The following is a 19,215-nucleotide window of genomic DNA, read 5'->3' as shown; positions in this document are numbered from 1 at the left end:
CCATATGGTGACAGGCATTGCTGCTCCTCACATCTACACACAGACAATTTCATAGGCCCAGCCCAGGCTCAGAAATGGAAGAAATGCACAGGTTCAAGACTAAGCACTCCTGGAAGATAAATACACAGGACAAGTAGTGGCTAGTGCAACTCCAGTGTAAAACCAAGCGCACAAAGTTCAAGGAGGCTCTTTTATTCTGCTAGCAAACAAAAAGGAGACAACCTGCATGTTTATAATTTGGGAATAGGGCACTTTCATTTCCTTGGCCTTCTTACAGCAAGGTCCACAAAGCTTGAATACTCATGCAACTTTGCTATGGCCCAAGAAAGAGTTTAGTTCCAACTCTACTAGAAGTGCATTAAATTACTATCAAATGTCAGAAGTGGTCAGCAAATAATTCAGGCTGATTCATTTCAGTGGCACAACTACTAAAATATTAGGGCATCTCAGGGTGATGGCAAGTTCCAACAAATCCCATTTTTAATTAACACTTAAGGCCATCATCCTGATTCCAGTTCTGTGTAGATCCTAAACAAGACACTAAATATTATCCTAAGAGTAGCCCATGAACTGTCTTCATGTATCTTGTCTAATTTTAGCCTCTATTTTTGCCAAAGCTGGGAATTAAAGCCACCTCTACCCAAGCAAGTGACTTGCCCCTTACCATCTCTTCTATCCCATCTACTCCATGCAGCTTAGAAATGACAGGAGAACACCACAGGAATTAAAGCCAAATTCTAGTGTCTGATAATCTGCAGCATGGTTCAGCAGGTGGACTTCATATGACAAGTCCTATGATACAATCCTGCATTTATGCCTGTGATATGCTTCAAGTGAAACAATAATACACAGAAATCTCTTGTATAGAAAAAATAATATTCAGACGTAGTGTGTTCAGTCCTAAACACATTACATCTGTGAATGCCTCTATCAGAATTTTTGATTTAAAAGTCATTTAAAAGTCATTTCCTGTAGTTAGGTTCAGCTGCTCACTGCTGCAGGCACTTATGCGATGTAATCTCATATCCAAAGGTACAGAAATTGCACCCTACTTTTCTATAATTACCCCTTTAAAAAACTAACTTAGGTACCCACCACAACTCTACAGACTCACTTTGGCAGCTCTAATTCAGCTTTCACATATTCAAAAGTAAACTGGAAATTGCTGACTTTTCTCAGAGATAAGTTACTGTTCATCCCCTTAAAATTGACATCCTGAGGCACCCTGTCATCTTACTAGACTGTTGTATTTTCAATCTCCATACATATCATGTACAGGTTTCTGAAATTTGTTGACTGGGATGCAAATGGAAGGATCATGTTAATTTTCCCATATCCACTGAGGAAAGGCTGATAACTAAAGATGGAACATGTATGGCACATCCTCTAGAAACTCCCTTCCCAACCTGGTACAAATCCCTGGACTTCCAGCCAAGGTGGAGCTCAAATAGCCAATAGTGCCATGTGACAGCTCAATGCATCAGAAGATTTCAGCAGTAATTTAAGAGACAGAATTAGGACCGGCTCTGTCTGTGCAAAATGGCAAGTTACTAAAAATGCCACAAACCACAAAGCAGATGTTAACAGGAATGAGGGCACATTAAAACCCATTAAATAGATAAGCTTTAACTAAAGCATGAGTTTGAACTGCTGGAGCGGCAGAGCATGCTCTGAAACTGTGCAAGAGAAATGCTACATCATGCAACATTTCCCCATGTGGCTGCAGAGGGGAAATGGGAGTAGAGAGGGGATTGGAAGCAGCAGTCACCACCAGCATAAATAAAATCTAATCAAAACAGCAAAAAATAATTAAGGGGAAACAATTAAGAATCATCCTAACCATGAACTATGAAACCACCAGAGCAAAATAATGCAGCAAATTACTGGCAGAGGAGTCCTTTCCACCCTGACACAAAGGAGAGGAGTCAGTGCAGATTTGGGTGAGCTGCAGAATGTCTTTTCCTGTGCAGCACACAAATGAGACCTGTTTCTGCTTCAGATCTCCATCAAGGTTAGCCCCAGTCCAGGCTCCATAACCGTGTTCAAGAGCTATTAAAGTATTTGCCTGGCTGGACTAACACATCTTCTTTTTAAAAAGAAAACAAAACCAGGACATTTAGCATTTTTAGATTCCTTCATCTTCATAATAATTTGATTTTTACATGCATCGTTCCTTGATTTTTCCAGTGCCAACCTCAAACTTTGAAATTTTTTAAGCAGAACACTATAATTCATGATTTTTTTGTAAATAACCAAATGCTATTTCTTGATGAAAATTCTGAGCAAGCAGCTCCTAAAATAAGTTCTTCTTAACCCAGATTTTTTTTCTGATATGAAACAACAATTGCAAAGGGATTACTGACCTACCTGCCTTAATTTGAACCATACATGGTGCACGACTTAGGTATTTGTGTATTCATGTCACTTGTCTGTGAGATGTATTAGTCATACTGCCTTTGACCTATTTTTCACAAGGAGTGACTCCTCTTCTATTGGCATCACGACTCTGCCAGCCCTGTGACTACAAGCCATGAATTGACAAAAACAGTGCTGAGCCTTAGGGCTATTTATTTCTCTATTGAGGGAAGAGGGAGAGATAACACACCACAGTTTGCCCAGCTGGGTAATAATACAGGATCATGAATGATTAAAATCCACATGCTGTAAAACTCACCTTCGCTATCTCTCTGCTGATGCATTAAATTAAAATCAATAATAGGAGAAATGAAGTGATATTGCTCTGACAAAAAGAATGACAAAAATAGAATTACATGATATGGCAGGTGATTTCACACAATACAGACATAGGAAGTAAAGAGAGTAAATTTACATGGGGGAAAATAACAGATTAAAACTAAAAAATAAAATAATTGGGATTCTTAAAACCTCTCTGAAAAGGAAAATTCCCTCTCAGAAAACCAGAGAGTTACAGCTGTTAATTTCCATCCTTTTAACAGGTATCACCCCTTTTTACGTTACACAGTGCTTGCAGGAGGAAATGGTGCTTTGCATTAGCTCTGCACTGTTTCCCAGAGGGCTGCAAGCCTGATTTTAAAGTGCAAGTCACAAGGCTTTTTTATAATTGCAAATGAGAGCACATCATAGCACGCTGGCTTACCTCCACAACTGGCCCCATCAGCTTGCACACTGCTGTGGGCTGGAGAAGGGGCTGTGTCCTTGGGTGCAGGCAGCTGGGGAGTTTCCTCCTGGGCTGGCAGAAACGCAGAGCACAGATCAGTTTCCAGGGCTTGCAGCTTCAACAAAGAATTCTGCAGACAAAAGCAGAACATTGGGCTGGGTAGAGAACAACGGGGATCAGCGATTGCTCTTCAACTCCCGGAGCCCATCGGCAGCGCCTGCAAAGGGGTGTTCCACTGCCAGCTCCGGGAGGACGTGGGGAGAACAAACGTGCACTATTCCATGAGTTTCTTGACTCCTGGTTATTTAAGTCCCAATTTACATGGATTATTCATGGCACGTGGGAAAGATGACTTTGTCAGCAAGAGGCGATTTATTCCAGGCAGCCAAGCTGAGATGGTGTCCCTCCTCTTGGGCTTGAAGCAATACATTAAGGAAGTATTTCATTCATTGGGCTGACATCACGATCTGATGACATTATGTCCCTCCCCATTTACCATTCATAAAAAATCAAATCTCCCTCTCCAGCCTGTGAGTGCAGTGCGCAGCAGTGAACAAAGAGTTACTGACAACACGACCACTCAAGGGATTCTTGGGAGAGAGATTTTTTATAATTGGCTGTTTTAGAGATACTTCATTATGTAGACACGGCTTTTATGAGGGCTGTTGCCAGTTCTACAGGGCAGCAGATCATTTGTGATCCACTGCAAAGGTAAAATCAACACATCATTGTCACTGGCTGCAGGCAAATCAATGACAGGGACAGTTATCTGCCACATCACTTCCAGCCTCTGTGCCATGCGTGGTCCAGCTCTGATCTGAATTTTTAACGCTGCATGCAGCACTGAGCTGCACGATCTGACACAAGCATCTCGCTGTGATGGAAATGCTGTGAAAGCCCTAATCACCATCTGACTGGGCAAAATGAGTCACTCCCCACACCCCACGCATTCAGCTCCCCCATCTCAAGGGAAATACAGCTCAAAACATAAAACAAAACCACACAAGGCTGTCCTAATAACCACACAGCTGGCACACACAGAATGTACGTATAACATTAAGTCACTCAAATGATACATATTTATGAAGGACATTTTCTGAAGAAAATAATCTGAGATGCAAAAAAAATTTTCCTCAAATTTATACCCTGAAAAGTCTTTTCCTCACTCTGTCAAACACCTGAAACCAATTTATTGATTTATTCAATGAAAAATGAATTGATTTATTGGCCTGATTTCCTTTGTGTGACAACACATCATCTACATAACAAGTAATTTAATACTTCTTTGCATTATTTTTGTTGTAAGACATCCCTTTTTCAAACCCAAAGATAACTTTTGGTTAAAAAAAAAATCAACTCAGTTGTCTGAGAAGATCAGAGATTACTTTCTGCCTTTATCCTTTCATTCCTTTTATAAAATTCAGGAAAATTATGGAAACGTTCTCACCCCATGAAGCTTTCAGGGAGCAGTGCATTTCCTTGTCAAGGGAAGGGTGCTGACTTGCATCATACATATGGCACTGCTTTGGGAAGTCTTCATTTCCCATTGTCTGCCATCCCAACTAAACCCAAACAAAGTGGCTGTGGAATTATCACAGACAGGCAGAATTTTACAGTCATTAATGTCATCTAGAAAAGATGACTGTACCAGTTACAAACCAGTGAGGACTCTGATGCCAGCCTGGACCTTACCAGGAGAACAGCTGATGAAAATTGGGGAGAACACAGATGACAACCCAGAGAAACGTGCCAATAAGGAAAATGTAAGTGAATGTCTGATAAAAGGACTTAACCTTCATGGACTGTTACTTCAAGCATTTGACAAGAAAAATCCCATTTCAAGAAAATACATTCACTTTGCATCACTATTCCTTATGACACATTGATATTTAAGGGAAGTTCAGTGTAAAAGCATTCTCACAGACTACATTATTAAACACTATATTTCAGCAATGCTTATGCTATTTACCAGCTGGTTTATATTCGGCTGCTCTAAATGATATTTTTCACCCATCTGGGGAAGGGGGGTGGATGGTAAATTTCCAGCCATTGCCAAAACACTAAAAGAAAATCATATAATAATGATAATAGAAATACCTTATCTATTTTCATGAGTGTGCCCTTGACAGGGATTTGAGAAAAACACTAAATAGCTTTGATTGTCTTGATGTTACCAGGGAGATGATGAATCTGGAGTGTACCACCAACCCCATCTTATCCTCAACCATAGCAGAGCGTTACAGCACTGCCACACTGCACTGTCCAGGAAAAAGTCACCACAAATTAGCAGGAAACATGGCAGGAGACACAGCTTTGAGCAAAGGCCAGCACATCTGCTCTGGGGGAGAAGCAGCCTGTGCACATGCTGCTCACAGCTCTGCCACGGCTAGACCTGTCCCCTGGGCCACCTCTGCTCAAGGCTGGTCAGAGGAAATTGCTAAATATGTTAGAAGCCAGTGCAAACAGCTGAAACACACAGAGGGAAAAGTCAGGCTATGGTGGGCATCATCACCAATTTGAGAATGCACCTACATGGAAATCCAGTATAACTGAAATAATTTAAGCTATGGCGTCCTATATCGGCAAAGATCTCAGTTTCAATACTTCACATTTGGTGTTCATTCCAGGTTCATTATGGTGCCTAACATGAGGTTTTCTGAAGCAGTAATTCCTGATCCATGCTAATGCAAATGAAAGGACATATTACTATCTCAAATGGATCCATAAATTGCCTTGGAAAAATAACCATACTGTTTTCTCTTAAGAAGAGTATCCTAAAAGTTTGAAAATTAAGCAATTATAATTGTCTTGGATGAAAGTTTCTTATCTCTTCTTATGTCCTCTTAAAGCAACTGACAATTCAAAGATCTTAAGCTAAGCCAATTCTCCTAGAGAAGAAGCATTGTACATTATTACAAACAATGGTAAAATGAAGAAATTTATAGGAAGTCAGAGAAAGACAGGAAGTGAAACAGTGTAGTCCTTCTCAGCCACTTGTTATTTTTGATAATACTTTAGGAAAACACAGTCACTGAAGTGCCATAGCCTTTGCTGGAGAAAGCACAGTACAAAGGGACTGCCACTCCTGGAGGAAGCTCAGCCTGTAGTAGAGACACCTACTCTTCAAACAACTGAGCCTGGACCCACTGTCATCCCTCCTTCCAACCAGTGACCGCTGAAAATAAAGAGAGGAGGCCTTAGGGCAAGGAATCACTGAGATAACAGATAATCTCTCACACCTAGATGAATGCCACGCACTGTTAAATCCCTCTGGAGAGTGGGACACTGAAAGAACAAATGCTCCCGGTTCCTCACCAAAATGCTGTGGCACTGAGAGGCAGTACCCTGACATGGCACAGGGCCACACCCAGCAGGATCAGCACTGTGGGATGTGTTGGTCAGCATGTCCAGGAGACCATAGCCTGACAGGAGACAATGTGACAAATGAGAGCCCTGCCCCTAGAAAGAATTTATTTCCCAGATAAAGAATTACTATTAGGAGCATCCTTTGTCTCATTCTTGTGGACATTCAAAGGTTTGATAAATTTAAGAACTGAGGGAAAGGGAAAGACCCAGGTGTGCCCCAGCCATGAGCTCTGCTCAGGCTCAGTCAGGAGGGTGAGGAGCAGGGATGAGGAGCAAAGCCCAGGCTTGGTTCTTCCTGCATAAACTGATACCACCCTGACCCCCACACGGTGCTCCTGAATGAAAGGATGCCTGCAGCCTGCCCCTGGGCCTGCTCCTGTGCTTCCCAGACAGGAAAGCAGATATTCTATTGTATCCAGTTTATTGATGGATTTACTGGATTTATGAAATCGGCTGGGGCAGAGAAGGAGAATAATCCAGGCTTTCAGCATTTAATAGCCTTTGAAGTGATTCATATTGGAAAGAAACTGAGCAAATTTCAACCTGTTCCATTTTTTCACTCCAAGGAAATTAATGCTTTTATATGTCACACTGGAACAGCTTTTTAATCTGAGAGTTCAGGTTAAAATAAGATAGGCACATTTTATGGGAACATAAATAAATCTCTGCAGTATCCGTTAAGGCAATATTTATGCCTTGAGGCATATGACATTTTCAATTCAGAACTTCCTTTATGGGGAACAAACAAGCAACAATAAGATAGAACAAGATATGCCCTGGGTCTGCATAATGCCATGGCTGAGCAGTGAAGAGAGACACCATTTTCTCTACTCCAGAAAGAGAATTTTTCTTATGGCACAGGTTTGCAATAGACCTGAGACACAAAAAATTCTAAGATTTTGCAAAAGAAAGCACCAGGTTGTACCCCTTGCTGATTCCTCACTGGTTATTAACATTTTATTTAAATTTCTAAGCTGATAATTGGTTTTATTATTTTACACTGATTTATTACAATACCTTTTTTTGAGCCTTTAAGGAATCCTTTGCAAGGATTTTAAATGGAAGCTCTCAAGTGGAAGCTTCAGTGAATATTTGCACTGGGGCTTTTCAAAAGAAACAATAACTTAATGATTTCTCCCAGGGCCTGAGGTGGCTCTAGAGAGGCTGAGTGTACTCTCTTGTATTGTCACTGAATGAGCCCTGCTTGTCAGCACAGAGGTTTTCTACAGTGAGCTGCACAACAGTGACACAAAATGCAGAGGAAACAATTCACTGCAAGGAGAAGATTAGGTCTAATTTCCTTTAAAAGGACACATTGTGGTCTCCCTCTAATGAAAGTCAGGCATCTATTAATAGACATAGATGCTCTCTGGCTCATTATGGAAACAAAGCCTTCTTTCCCAGAGTTTTTCAGGAATGGGTTTCTCTTCACCCAGCTCTTTTCTTTGTTGTGTTGTCTTGGCCTACACTAAAAAACCCAACTGCTCCCTGTGTGAATCCCGTGTCCCCCACTGTCCTTGCAGTGGGAGTGGACTCTGTGCTGGGATGCAGGGTCCCCAGGTGTGGGGATATGCTTTATAGGGTTTCCCACTTTGCATAACCACAAGGCTTGGCTTTACTGCCTGCCCCTCCCAGGGTATTGCTGGCTGTGAGGACCCCGCCCAGGCTCATCCATGGTTCGATGTCATCACACCAACAGCTTTTTGTGCTTCACCCACACTGTGCTTCTGGCACAATCCCTGTGAAAGCAGCTTGTTCCAAGTGTCACTGGTGTTATTTGACTTTCCTTGTTTCCCTGCTTCAGCTCTCCCCTCCTTCCATCTTACAACCAGAGCACCTTTTAGACTCCATTGTACTACTGTTCCTAGCTTACTTATGCAGGATGTAGCAACCTTGAGAACTCCTTATTTTTAAAAAAACATATTTATATGACATATAACATATAAATATATATAAACATATAATAAAAACATATGATATATAACATATAAATGGTTCATATTTAACAGATTAACCATTTTGAGTTGTAATAGCAGGAAAAATCAAACGTTCTTGAAAGATGTCCCTTCACTCAGTCAGTATTGAGTGTTTGATTCTTTTCTGAGCATAAACAAAAAGCAATCTCAAGTTGGCTTTAAAAAATTTTAAAATCTCTTGCTTCTAGCTTTTAAACTATTTTAGTAGTCATTTTTAAGCTTTTCTTCAAAAACATGACTACAGTCTTTCATTAAAAAACTAATCTAAGATTATTAAGCAATTACATTATTCCAAGACCTTGAAATTAACAAAAAACCAAAACATCTATTCAAAATTTATAACATCATATTTCAACTTTTGGTTACACTTACCTCATTTAAGTTGTTAAATTGATCAGTTGCTTCTTTTGGTGAAATGCTTGTGCTGTGATCTATTCTACAATACAAAATTTAAAAAATCATTCAATAGATTGCCTATCTGTGCTGCAAATATCTCAAGCTTTTCATCATGTGTGTATGTAATTTATAAATTACAGAATTAATCTGTTTTATTTAAGAAATGTCATTTCTATGAAAGTAACATCTCTATTTTTTAACCCATTCAAAACAACAGTGGTTTTATTGGAATCCTAAATAATACATTTAAACTGTTAATGAAGTCCTGGAAACTATGACATGAATATCTGGGCTCACTCTGTCGGGACAAAAAGTTCTACAGATGTATGATCTGTGATTTGGTGAGCTAACAGGCTTAATGCCAAGAAAAAGTTCAAACACATGCTTAAATCTAAGCACAATTTGTCCCACATGCTTTAAATCAGGAACAAGAGTTTTCCCATATCACAGCCATAAAGAATAAGTCTTTCCATATTTAAATCTGATGGCATTTCAGGCTCCCAATCTTCTGCTTTTGCAAATTTCAGAAACGCCCCATGTGCCTGGAAATCCTGTAAGAGAGATGTCCTCATTTTCTAGTGAGTGTCACTTGGCTGCCATCAGAGATGTCCACACCTTTGGTTTTCTCTCAGTGTGTTGCTGCTTCTCCACATGGGAAGAAGAAAGGAAGGCCCTGGACTAGTGAGGGGCAAATCTCTTCCCCCTGGCTGTGGCCACTGAGGAGCTGTGCCCCACCCAGGCTGACGTGGCCCGCACAGCTCCCAGCCTCAGGGTTAGCTACTAATTCACTACAGCAAGCAATGAAACTCAAGCCTGGAAACAGCTTCCCACGGACTGAGCAACCCCAGTAGCCTCCCACCACCACTCTGTCCATCCCCAAAACAAGCTGAAGCTTCCCCCACCTGATTTCAGAGCCCAACATGAGTGTAGCACAAGCTGACTCTCAACTCAGAGGAAGCAAGAAAACTGCAGCTGTCTCAAAGAATGAGATTGTCAGTGCTGAAAAGGTGCTGATGTCTGCTGGCCCCTGGAGACTCACTCAGAGATGTGATCAAACCCAACACAAAACCCAGATTTCTTTTTCATCTTTTTCTGGGCATAGAGTCATCCCAGCAAAAAGAAATAGCTGTAAAATCCTCTAGAGACCTCAAAACCAGAACAGAGAGATGCAGAGGTGTTTGTTGTAGTTCTTCCAGGATTTTTGAGGCATTTAATGACTGAAATTATGGCTATGCCACTTCTCTTACCAAAGCAGACACATTAGATAGCTCCACCAGGATGAAAAACCACTTGGCTCCAAACAGGATCTAAGATGTGCAATTCCCATAGGAACAGAAATGAGTCATGAGAACAGCAAAAGGACTAATTTAATAGGAAAGAGTGAAATATTTATAGTTTGGTTTAATAACACGTAAGGAGGCAGCTGCAAGGCTACAGACAGCTGAAGAACTAATTCACTAATGAAGAAAAAATATTTAAGGTGATTTATTGCATTGAACTAGAGCTAGACATGAGGGAAAGGATGAAAACAACACGTGTCAGACTTGCACATTTCTGGTATTTGTTTCAATAACACCTTTCAGGGTGCATAACAGAGCAAATGGGAACTCTCCTTAATATAAAAACAAAACAATTTTTTTCAAAAAGACAAAAACAAACAGTAAATGCTAGCAGCACTTTGTACAGGAACTGTGCAAAGTTCTACGTCATTCACAGCTGTATCACTCACGAGCCTTGCACTCTGGGGGCTGAAGGTTTATAGCAGCCATGAGGTACCACCTCTCATTCAGGCTGATGTTCTTGCCAGCTGTTTTAGGATGCCTTTAATCTTTCATTTTACTGTTCCCTTTTACACTAGAAATACTGGAGTAAGATGCTCCTATTTATGCATTATTTGGATTCTGGAGATACTAAGATCATTAAGATGAGTAACGATTTCTGTGTGATGAGCATTTACATTTTCAATCTCATGTGTGCTGAGCTGATCTTACTCTACACAGAAAGTTTTGGGCTGCGCTTTTTAATTTTCTCCAAGATTAATTACTCTGCTAGGCAAATGCAGGTTTTCTGATTGTCACCAGGCAACACAGGGCTTACAATTTAATAACTATGGTTTGGATTCTACTCTCATTAAAAGTCAATCACAAAATATCCATTAACTTCAAAAGCAGCAGGAACAAGCCCTCATTTTCCATCTGTGCTGAGTACATTAAAATTATTTCAGGCCTTAGCTGAAATTTTGAATAATTGCAGGCACACATATTTTGTATAATTTACATCCTGTAAAATAATGAAAATTAAATTCTCTCTGTGGCTACTACTCAACTAAATGTCTCTCACCCTCCTTTATAGACTGGCTTTGGCAGAATTATCCTTTTCTCCATGCCAGAGATGGCAAAGATGCAATAAGTAACATGTACATTTGAGGCTTGTGGCTATAAGAAAAAAAAAACCCCACCTAAATTCTAATTATCATAACAGAGCTCCTACTAGACTTCAAGGGGGAAATAAATTTGCATGAGCACCGAGCTGTTTAAAATACAGACCAGGACATGTGAATTTTTGAATTATGCACAACATCACTTTTAAACTTGCATAAAATTCAAATAAAACCACATAGTTTTAAAAGGTGGGGAAGATGTACCTCAGCAAATCCCCACCACATTTCCTCTGTGAAACCCAGAAAGGAGCATTACATTTTGCAACTTGCAAATGTCACTCCAGCCCAGCTCTGGTGACACAAACCCCATCCCCAAGCTGTTTATTTGTTTATGCACCACAACACCACATGTGTGGTGTCTTGGCATGGGTAATGCCAGGGTGAGTCCTGCTCCTCAACCTCACAGTATTTTGTGGGATGAAACTCCTTTTCCAGGGTCACCTGCAGTCTATCCTGGCCCAACACTCCTCCCCTGTGTCCAGTCAGGAGCCAGTGAGGGTGGCCTGGGTGGCTGACAGCTCAGCAGTGGCAGTCTCAGCTCCCTGGCAGGGCACTGATTCAGCCTGTCCAGAGTTACAGCAGAGCACACCACCAGCACACCTCAGCACCCAGAAAACAGAAGGCTCCTTTCTGAGACCTTTCCAAATGGCAAAAAGCATTATGAAATCCAAACTGCTGCAGGTGGATGCTTCAAAAGCACACCTATGACTCCTTAAAAAGCAATGCAGAACTGCAACAAGCTTTGGGGTGACCATAAAGTGCACACCTGCAATGAAAGAGAAATCCACCTTGAAGGGCCCAAGGGCAGTCTCTGAGTGCTGGAATGGGAGGTCAGGCAGAGGGCCAGTGTAGCAGTGCCTGTCTCATGAGTCCCAGCCAGGACTTGTTATTCTTACCACGAGCAGCTCTCATACTCAGCAGGTGTGGTCCTTACTGGGCCTGCAGCAAGAGCTGCTCTTATCTTCTTCCTCCTCTATCCTCTCCTCATCCCCCCTTTTGCTTCTTTTTCCTTAATTGCACTGCAACCCAAAAGCTTGCTCAGAGAGTTTTCCCTGCCTTGGTACAAGAAGTATCACTGGAACCATAAACACCAGTGTTTCAATACCACCATCTCTGAAGAATTTTTTCTTAGGAACCAGTCAATCATTTCCCAACCTTATCCTTGCTCACCTGGCTGCCTGTGCAGGTGAGGAAATGAAGCCTCTCAGGTTCTGCCTCAGCCATGCAGGTCTGCATGGGGACATCAGGACTTCTGCAGCTTCCCTGCTGCCTCCCTCTCATCTCTGAGTTGTAGCTGTTCAGCAGAAACCCTGGAAACCTCAGGAGTTCCCACCTGAGCTGCCTCTCAAAATATAGTCACCTTGCAAACTTAAATACTGAAAGCCTTGCTAGAGCTTGGCCTCCCCTCAGGGAAGCACAGAAACCTCAAGAGGCTCTGGCTGACCCCAAGACTCAGGGCAGCCCTGGGCTACCAGCATTTCCACTTCTACTGCAGAACAATCACAACTCTGACACCAACAGCCACCCTACAGCCTCTGCCAAAAATAGAGTTACAGAATCGTGGAATAGGGACCAGCCCTGGGACCAGATAAATCCTGATAAATGAAGCCACTTCATTCCCAGTTTATCTGGAGAATGGTGAAGAGGAAGAACTTTCAGGAATTTTTCTTTGGCAGAAAACTTCACCCCAAACTGTAGTTCTGAATTCCACGCTGACTTGATATGCAGCCTTCACTGAGGCATTGACCTTCCCGCTGCCCAGGGGCGCTTGGTTTCAGCCTCCTCTCTCTGTAGCAGGCACCTGAGGAAAGCACCAGACTCTGCTCAGGTACCTGCACACATCCTGCAGCCCACTCCAGTTTTGCTGATTGTCTTTGAGAAGGCAATTGGCAGAAGCAGCTGTTGTAATCATGTGTATTGTTCCATACTGGCTTTTCTAGTCTCTGTTAAAAAAAAAGGCAATTCCTTTCTTTGTTCCCAGGACCTGTTTATAACTTTTATCTGCCTTCCATCAAGGTGCAGATTATATTGCACTCATATCCAAACCCAGCTACACACAATGACCAGAGCAGTATTCAATGTAATCACTGGCAATAGTATTAGAAATTCATGTTCTGGAAAAAAGGTGCAAAGGTTCCCTTCCATGCAGATGGCACCTCATCTACTAAATGGATACTGGTTTTCATAAATCATACACGATAAAAACCTCTTGAGGCTGAAACCCTTGCTTCACAGGTCAGGTACAGCTTAGCCAAAAACAAGACACTATTCCCTTATTCTTCTGGTTGCAAATCTCTTCAAGTCTAGTCTTCCATTTCCCTCAAATCCCACAAAACTTTCCTTTATTGTTTTGGTGATTATCATAAATTGAAATTACCCCCTCAAAGAAACAATACACACTTCTAAGCCAATTCTGTGGATTGTTGCTCTTACATGGCCTGGTTTTTCTTCTCTGTCACACATCTGTTTATGAGAATCCCTTGTTAGAATATCCTAAACTTAGATTATTCTGCTTAACAGGAACTGTACTGAAAAGTTTTTCATATTTCAGCAGTCTTTAATCCATATTTAGACAAGTTAAAATGAACTGGTTTTCAGCTGCCAGGTTTCTTAAAAACCTCTGTAGAGTTCAGAGGTATTTAGACCTTTAATCCCCAAATGAGACTAAAGCAGAGCTATAGCCCCCTGCAGCAACTAAGTTAAAGCAGAAGTAACAGCAGGATGCGCTGGAAACAATCTACCTTGATCCTTTATTTGAGACAGAAATAAATGCTTCTTCTCCTGTCCTCCCCCTACACATCTGATATATGAAGAGAGGTGTATAGGGACACCCCTGCAGCAGTGTGTCCTTCTCCTCTCAAACACCAGGGAGCTTCTAGTCTGACTTAAGGACACAGGCAGGTGTCGTGTCCCAAAGCATTGCTAATTTTACCAGCAGCCCAGCAAAACCAGTGGAACACAGTGAAACTTGGGGTTTGTGATGCTGACAGAGTGTTCTGCCCAAATCTAGCTATGATTGCTGCCTGCTGCCAACACTGAATGCTTAAATTTGTGTGTCCCACAGCAGAGAAGGCAGAAAGCAAGGCAGGACATCATGCCCTGGCAGCAGTGTCCCAGCCTGTGCTGGAGTCAGTGCTGTGAGCCTAGTGCAGCCACCAGAGCCCTGTGAGCTGACACATGGACTGTCACCTGCTGTGGCCCTGCCAAGGCAGCGCAGGGAGCTCAGGAAGGGTCACCAGACACAGAAATCCTCAAACTGAAGCTGGAAACTCCAGCATAGGTGAGTAGAAGTGCCCTGGTACAGCTGGGTGGTGGGAGTGTCAGTTCAAGGACAGTTAAAATAAATCAAGTGTATGTGTGAGGCCACACATACAGAGACCACATGTCAATGCTTGTTTATGTTTGAAGTTCCTTATTTGACAGTAAAGTCATCAGCTTTTTTTTTTTATTTTCATAATGTAATCAAATTGAAACATGGCCAGAATTGAGATTTGATCACTGTGCTTGCACAGCAATTAGAATGGTAAATCCAGGCATCTTTCTTTTACAGATTTAGCCCCTTTGGATAGCAGGCTTTCTAAGGAGCTATCATGGTGTTAAACAAGAATAAACAGCATAGTGAAAAGTGGTTTAATACCAGGCAGACTAAAAAGGCCAAACAGTTGAAGTGGGCAGGGGAACTTTGCCTGTGTTTGCTGTTTTATTCATGCACACTCCACTCTGGCTCCTGTCTTTAAAGTCCCTGTGTCTCTCGTCATGTTCCTTTCAAAATTAACCAGTTATTTATTACCTACCCATACACAAACATCCCACCAGCAGAGCCACTGGGTAGGTCTGATACCACCCTCAGAAGCTCCTCTTTACTAGTCCATGGGATTCTTTCCTCTCATAAGGAATGCCAGAAGAAGAGAAGGCAGGCTTTCTAATTAAAAGTGCTTCCTGAGATGCAGTGTTTCAATTGCACATACAGGCATTGGAGGGCAAAAGCACTTTGTTGTCCAAGCTAATTAAATGCTTTTTCATTCTGCTTAATCTTCCTTTGAGTGCACAAATTAAGACCATTTACAACGTTGCCTCCTAAAAGCTGTGGAGAAAGCAACCAGTCGATGTCATCTAAAGCATCAAAGTGCCATTGGATGGCAGCTGTCACTGCTGTTCCACTCCTGACTGCAAACAAACCTTGAGCCAGTGAGCTCTAGCTGTCAGCCAGCTGTGCCCTGAGCTACTGAGCATCCCTGGGATGGACTGCTGCTGCTGCTGCTTCAGACCCTCCAAAGGGAGCCAGAAACTCTGCCACAGGGCACCAAGGCACATGAAGACAAGAGCAGAGACCTGGCTCACCTGACAAAAGCTCTGTGCACAGAAAAGCAGAGCAAAACCAGCACTTGAACATGGGAAATTTGTGCCCCTAGATTTAGTAAGGACCAAATCTTATCCTTAGGACACACCTTCACTGGTCAGTTGGGTGAGTTGAAACCCCATTTTTAGCCATTTGCAAGGCCATGATAGATGGAAGTAGAAGCTGTGACTTCCAATACTTACCAGAGCTGAGTTACTTCATCACAGCTGAGTTACCTGCCATCAGGACGTGGTCAATGCCAGACCTGAGCACACAGTGCCCTTCCAGCACCAGAACAAGCACAGCTGCCACAGCACCCACAGCCTAAAGCGTACATAAATGAGTATCCTTGCTATAATAAGGTGTGAAGGGTCCCATTCCCATTGCTCAGAGAATGCAGTTCTGAGAAAGAGAGGCAATTCAGCACTGGGGGGGAAAGGAAAGAAGAGGAGAAGTATTTCTGAAACTTGGCACAGAGGAACTGAAGCTTCTAAACTAAGGATGTTCTTTCTGCTTCGGCTGTAAGGGGCTTAAGAATGATGAAATTTGCATTCTTATCTTTATCCCTTTCACTTTCTCCAAACAGTCCTAGATGTATAAATATAGAATACACTGCCAACAAGAGCCAGGAGTCTGAATATTTTATGCAGTAGGCAGCAGATGAATTAGCCTTTCCTACAGTTCATCAGAAGTGAACCGTGCTGTGTTATCCCAAGTCTTACCTTGGCTGGAATCTCACCACTGCTTCCTGGCATTTCAAAGCCACATTCTGTGCATAGTTATTAGCTGAGCATCCTGCCTTCCCCTGCCACTCTGAGAGGCCTGGCAATGCACACTCCAGCTCCTGCACAAGGGAAACAAAAAGAAAAGCTGAATGCGCCCTGTCAGTACCAATCCAAGCTTGGCTAAATATTTTTTCTTCAGGGAAAAAATGCTCCATGAGAGCAGGTGCTGGTTGAGGATCTTAGTTATTTTTTGGTAATAATCTTGAAACAACTAGAGAACACAGAAGATAAAAGAGTCTAAAAAAGTAGTATGTTATTTCCCTGGAAAACGGTTTCTGAAACCAAAGCAGACTGTAACTTTTCTGTTTATTACTTAAATCACAGATTTCAGCTTCAAAGCTAAGAAGTTCTATACAAAGAATTAATTTGAAATTATTTACTCACACGTCAGTAAGATTTTATTACTTGGGTATCACAGACTTCAGCTTCAGAGCTGAGAGGTTCTGTACAAAGAATTAATTTGAAATTATTTACTCACATATCAGTAAGATTTTATTGCTTGGGAATAATCAAAAAAATCTGGCTGATAAAGGTGAGTGCAGTTAAATATCACTTAAATAAAATATGTAAAATGTAACCATGTGCCTCTTTCCCTTCCCTAACAAATGTGTAGCTTTACGAATAGAATATTACTCTGGGAGGAGGGAAAGGCAGTGAGGGGAAAAAAAGCCACATCACCCAATCTGCGACACAGAAAATACAAAACGTAATTTAGTGCAAAAAACTGAGTCATAGAACAGGAATGAGAAAAGTATCCATTCAATTCCAAGCTTTTGAAAACCAGTTGTAGGGCTGTGAAAATATGTGTTCGATATTTCTTCATTTCCTTACCTATGAAATGGGTTGCAATATTTCCTTTGCACTGCAATGAAATAAATAAATTAAGATCTTTGAAAATGTGGTAATCAAAGTGGGACTTTTTTTTCTACCTCTTTATTAGCTTTTGTAATCAAATATTTTAGTCTAATGGTTTAAAAAATTAAAATACAATTCGCTCTGCAAAACAACAGAGCTCCCTTCCCTGCTAAAGCAATGTACCTCACTTTGCTCCAGTGTCAAAACTTGGCTGGATGCATGGAAGTCAAAAGTTTGGGTAGGACTCTTCAGATGGGAACTTGCAGGGCAGAGAGAACACAGCAATTCCAAGCACTTTCTGCTGGATGAAGGGGAAAGCTGAGGACAAGAGCACTGGCAATAAGCCCTTGCTTGCAGGCTTGATGTTAGCCGACTTGGGTGGCTTTGGATTGTTTTTGTATTTTTTTTTCTCTTTTATGTCTTTGTTGCTGCTCAAAAATCATGTCATTAGGGTGTTAACAAGTAACACTAGGGAAACACCCTTGATGGAATCTCTGTTTCTAAATAGCAGCAAAATCCTGATGTGTCACAGGCACCTGCAGCAGAGCCCTGTCTTCTACTGCATTTTTGTTTCTTTTCGCTAAAGAGGGTGACTTCTACAGTGAAACTGCATCGTAACAAACCTAAACAGAGTATACCCAGAAACCAAAGCAAAACTTCCAGACTGTCTGATGTGTTCATGTGTTTTTGCAGCTGATGTGCCAATATCAGCTCTGGTTTTTTGATTACTGTGCACTTAAAATCATAATTTTAATGTCAAACTACTGGAAGTTCTTTGACATACAAGCAATTTGCACACTTCATTTATACTCAAAATACAAAACTTTACTCAGCAGTTTTCAGCATTGTCATCTTTAGGCACTGATTGTCAGGTCACCCTTTTTATAGCCATTTACCTTGATAATAAGACTTTAAAACTGAACTTTTATTGTTTCTGCCTATTAGCTAGGAAGTTTGGTGTTCTTTTGTAAATATGTCCCAGTATCAATAGGGAGTTTGAGGATGACTCATTTACGAATCCACACCCGTGACTGTGCACCAAAGGTGAGTGACAGGAGAAAGGATTGGGCAAGGAAAGACGACTTTCTATTCCTCACCATCTGTTCCCACACTGACTCCCTGCAGTATGTTCTGGGCATATGCTTCCTCACCTCTTGAAGTCAAATAAATCCTAATTAATTTGATTTCCTATAGATGAGTGCTGCAGAATTGCTAAGGAAGCTGATGGAACCATGGAAAAGATGAAACCAAATAGCTGGAATACAGTGGTGCAGTCACATTCCAGCAGCCTACTCTCTTCCCATGTTCTCTTTGGAAAGGTTACAGCTGCCTCCAGAGCCAGCTCCTGCCCCCAGGGAAATAACTGCAGGCAACATGCAAAGAACAGCTTTACCCTGGTGACATTTTGCTATCTGATAAGTGGTCAAGTGAAGTCACCTGATGCTGTTCTTTTATTACACTTGGGTTTTTTAATCATCGGTGTAAATCTAATAACCTTTTTTTTATGAAGACCAAAGGCACATGACCACAGGGTTACAATTGTGCCAAAAATATCAGAGGCACAGGAATCACACTTCAGCTGACAGCCTTGTGAAAATCCCATCTTCCCTCTACTTGATCACAGCTGTCTGTTCCCTCTCAGTGACTTTTCTACAGTGGAAACCCCTTGGATTCTCACAGCTAGAAAGGCACACCAAAATGGTTCCCATCCAAACAGACTTTAATCCTTCCAACACATGCAGCAAACTTATCTCCCAACAGCCTCTCCTAATTTTAAGGGGACAATTCTCTGTAAAAGAAACTTATGGGCTTATAACACATAAGAGGGAATAGCAAAGAGTTCCTTGGCTTATCAGAGCAACACCTTTAACAGAGATTCTGTCGCTGCTCTGGTGTCACTCTTTCTGATGCCACAGAGA

The 19,215-nt window shown here is 41.7% G+C and overlaps 1 protein-coding gene across 1 annotated transcript in view; it reads right to left on the bottom strand.

Moving 5' to 3' along the window:
- FAM13C (family with sequence similarity 13 member C) overlaps positions 1-19,215 on the bottom strand; it is a 115,545-nt gene that overhangs the window by 19,497 nt on the left and 76,833 nt on the right. Inside the window, exons 10-13 of the mRNA XM_030950931.1 lie at positions 16,379-16,500; positions 8,854-8,917; positions 3,119-3,269; positions 2,675-2,740 (exon numbers count right to left, since the gene is read on the bottom strand). Of these exons, the coding sequence (XP_030806791.1) occupies positions 2,675-2,740; positions 3,119-3,269; positions 8,854-8,917; positions 16,379-16,500 (403 nt within the window). The remainder of the gene's footprint in view (positions 1-2,674; positions 2,741-3,118; positions 3,270-8,853; positions 8,918-16,378; positions 16,501-19,215) is intronic.

Source organism: Camarhynchus parvulus, chromosome 6 (assembly GCF_901933205.1).
Source record: "Camarhynchus parvulus chromosome 6, STF_HiC, whole genome shotgun sequence".
Taxonomy (NCBI): Eukaryota; Metazoa; Chordata; class Aves; order Passeriformes; family Thraupidae; genus Camarhynchus; species Camarhynchus parvulus.
The sequence above is the reverse complement of the archived record's forward strand: the minus strand, read 5'-3'. Positions and strand labels throughout refer to the sequence as shown.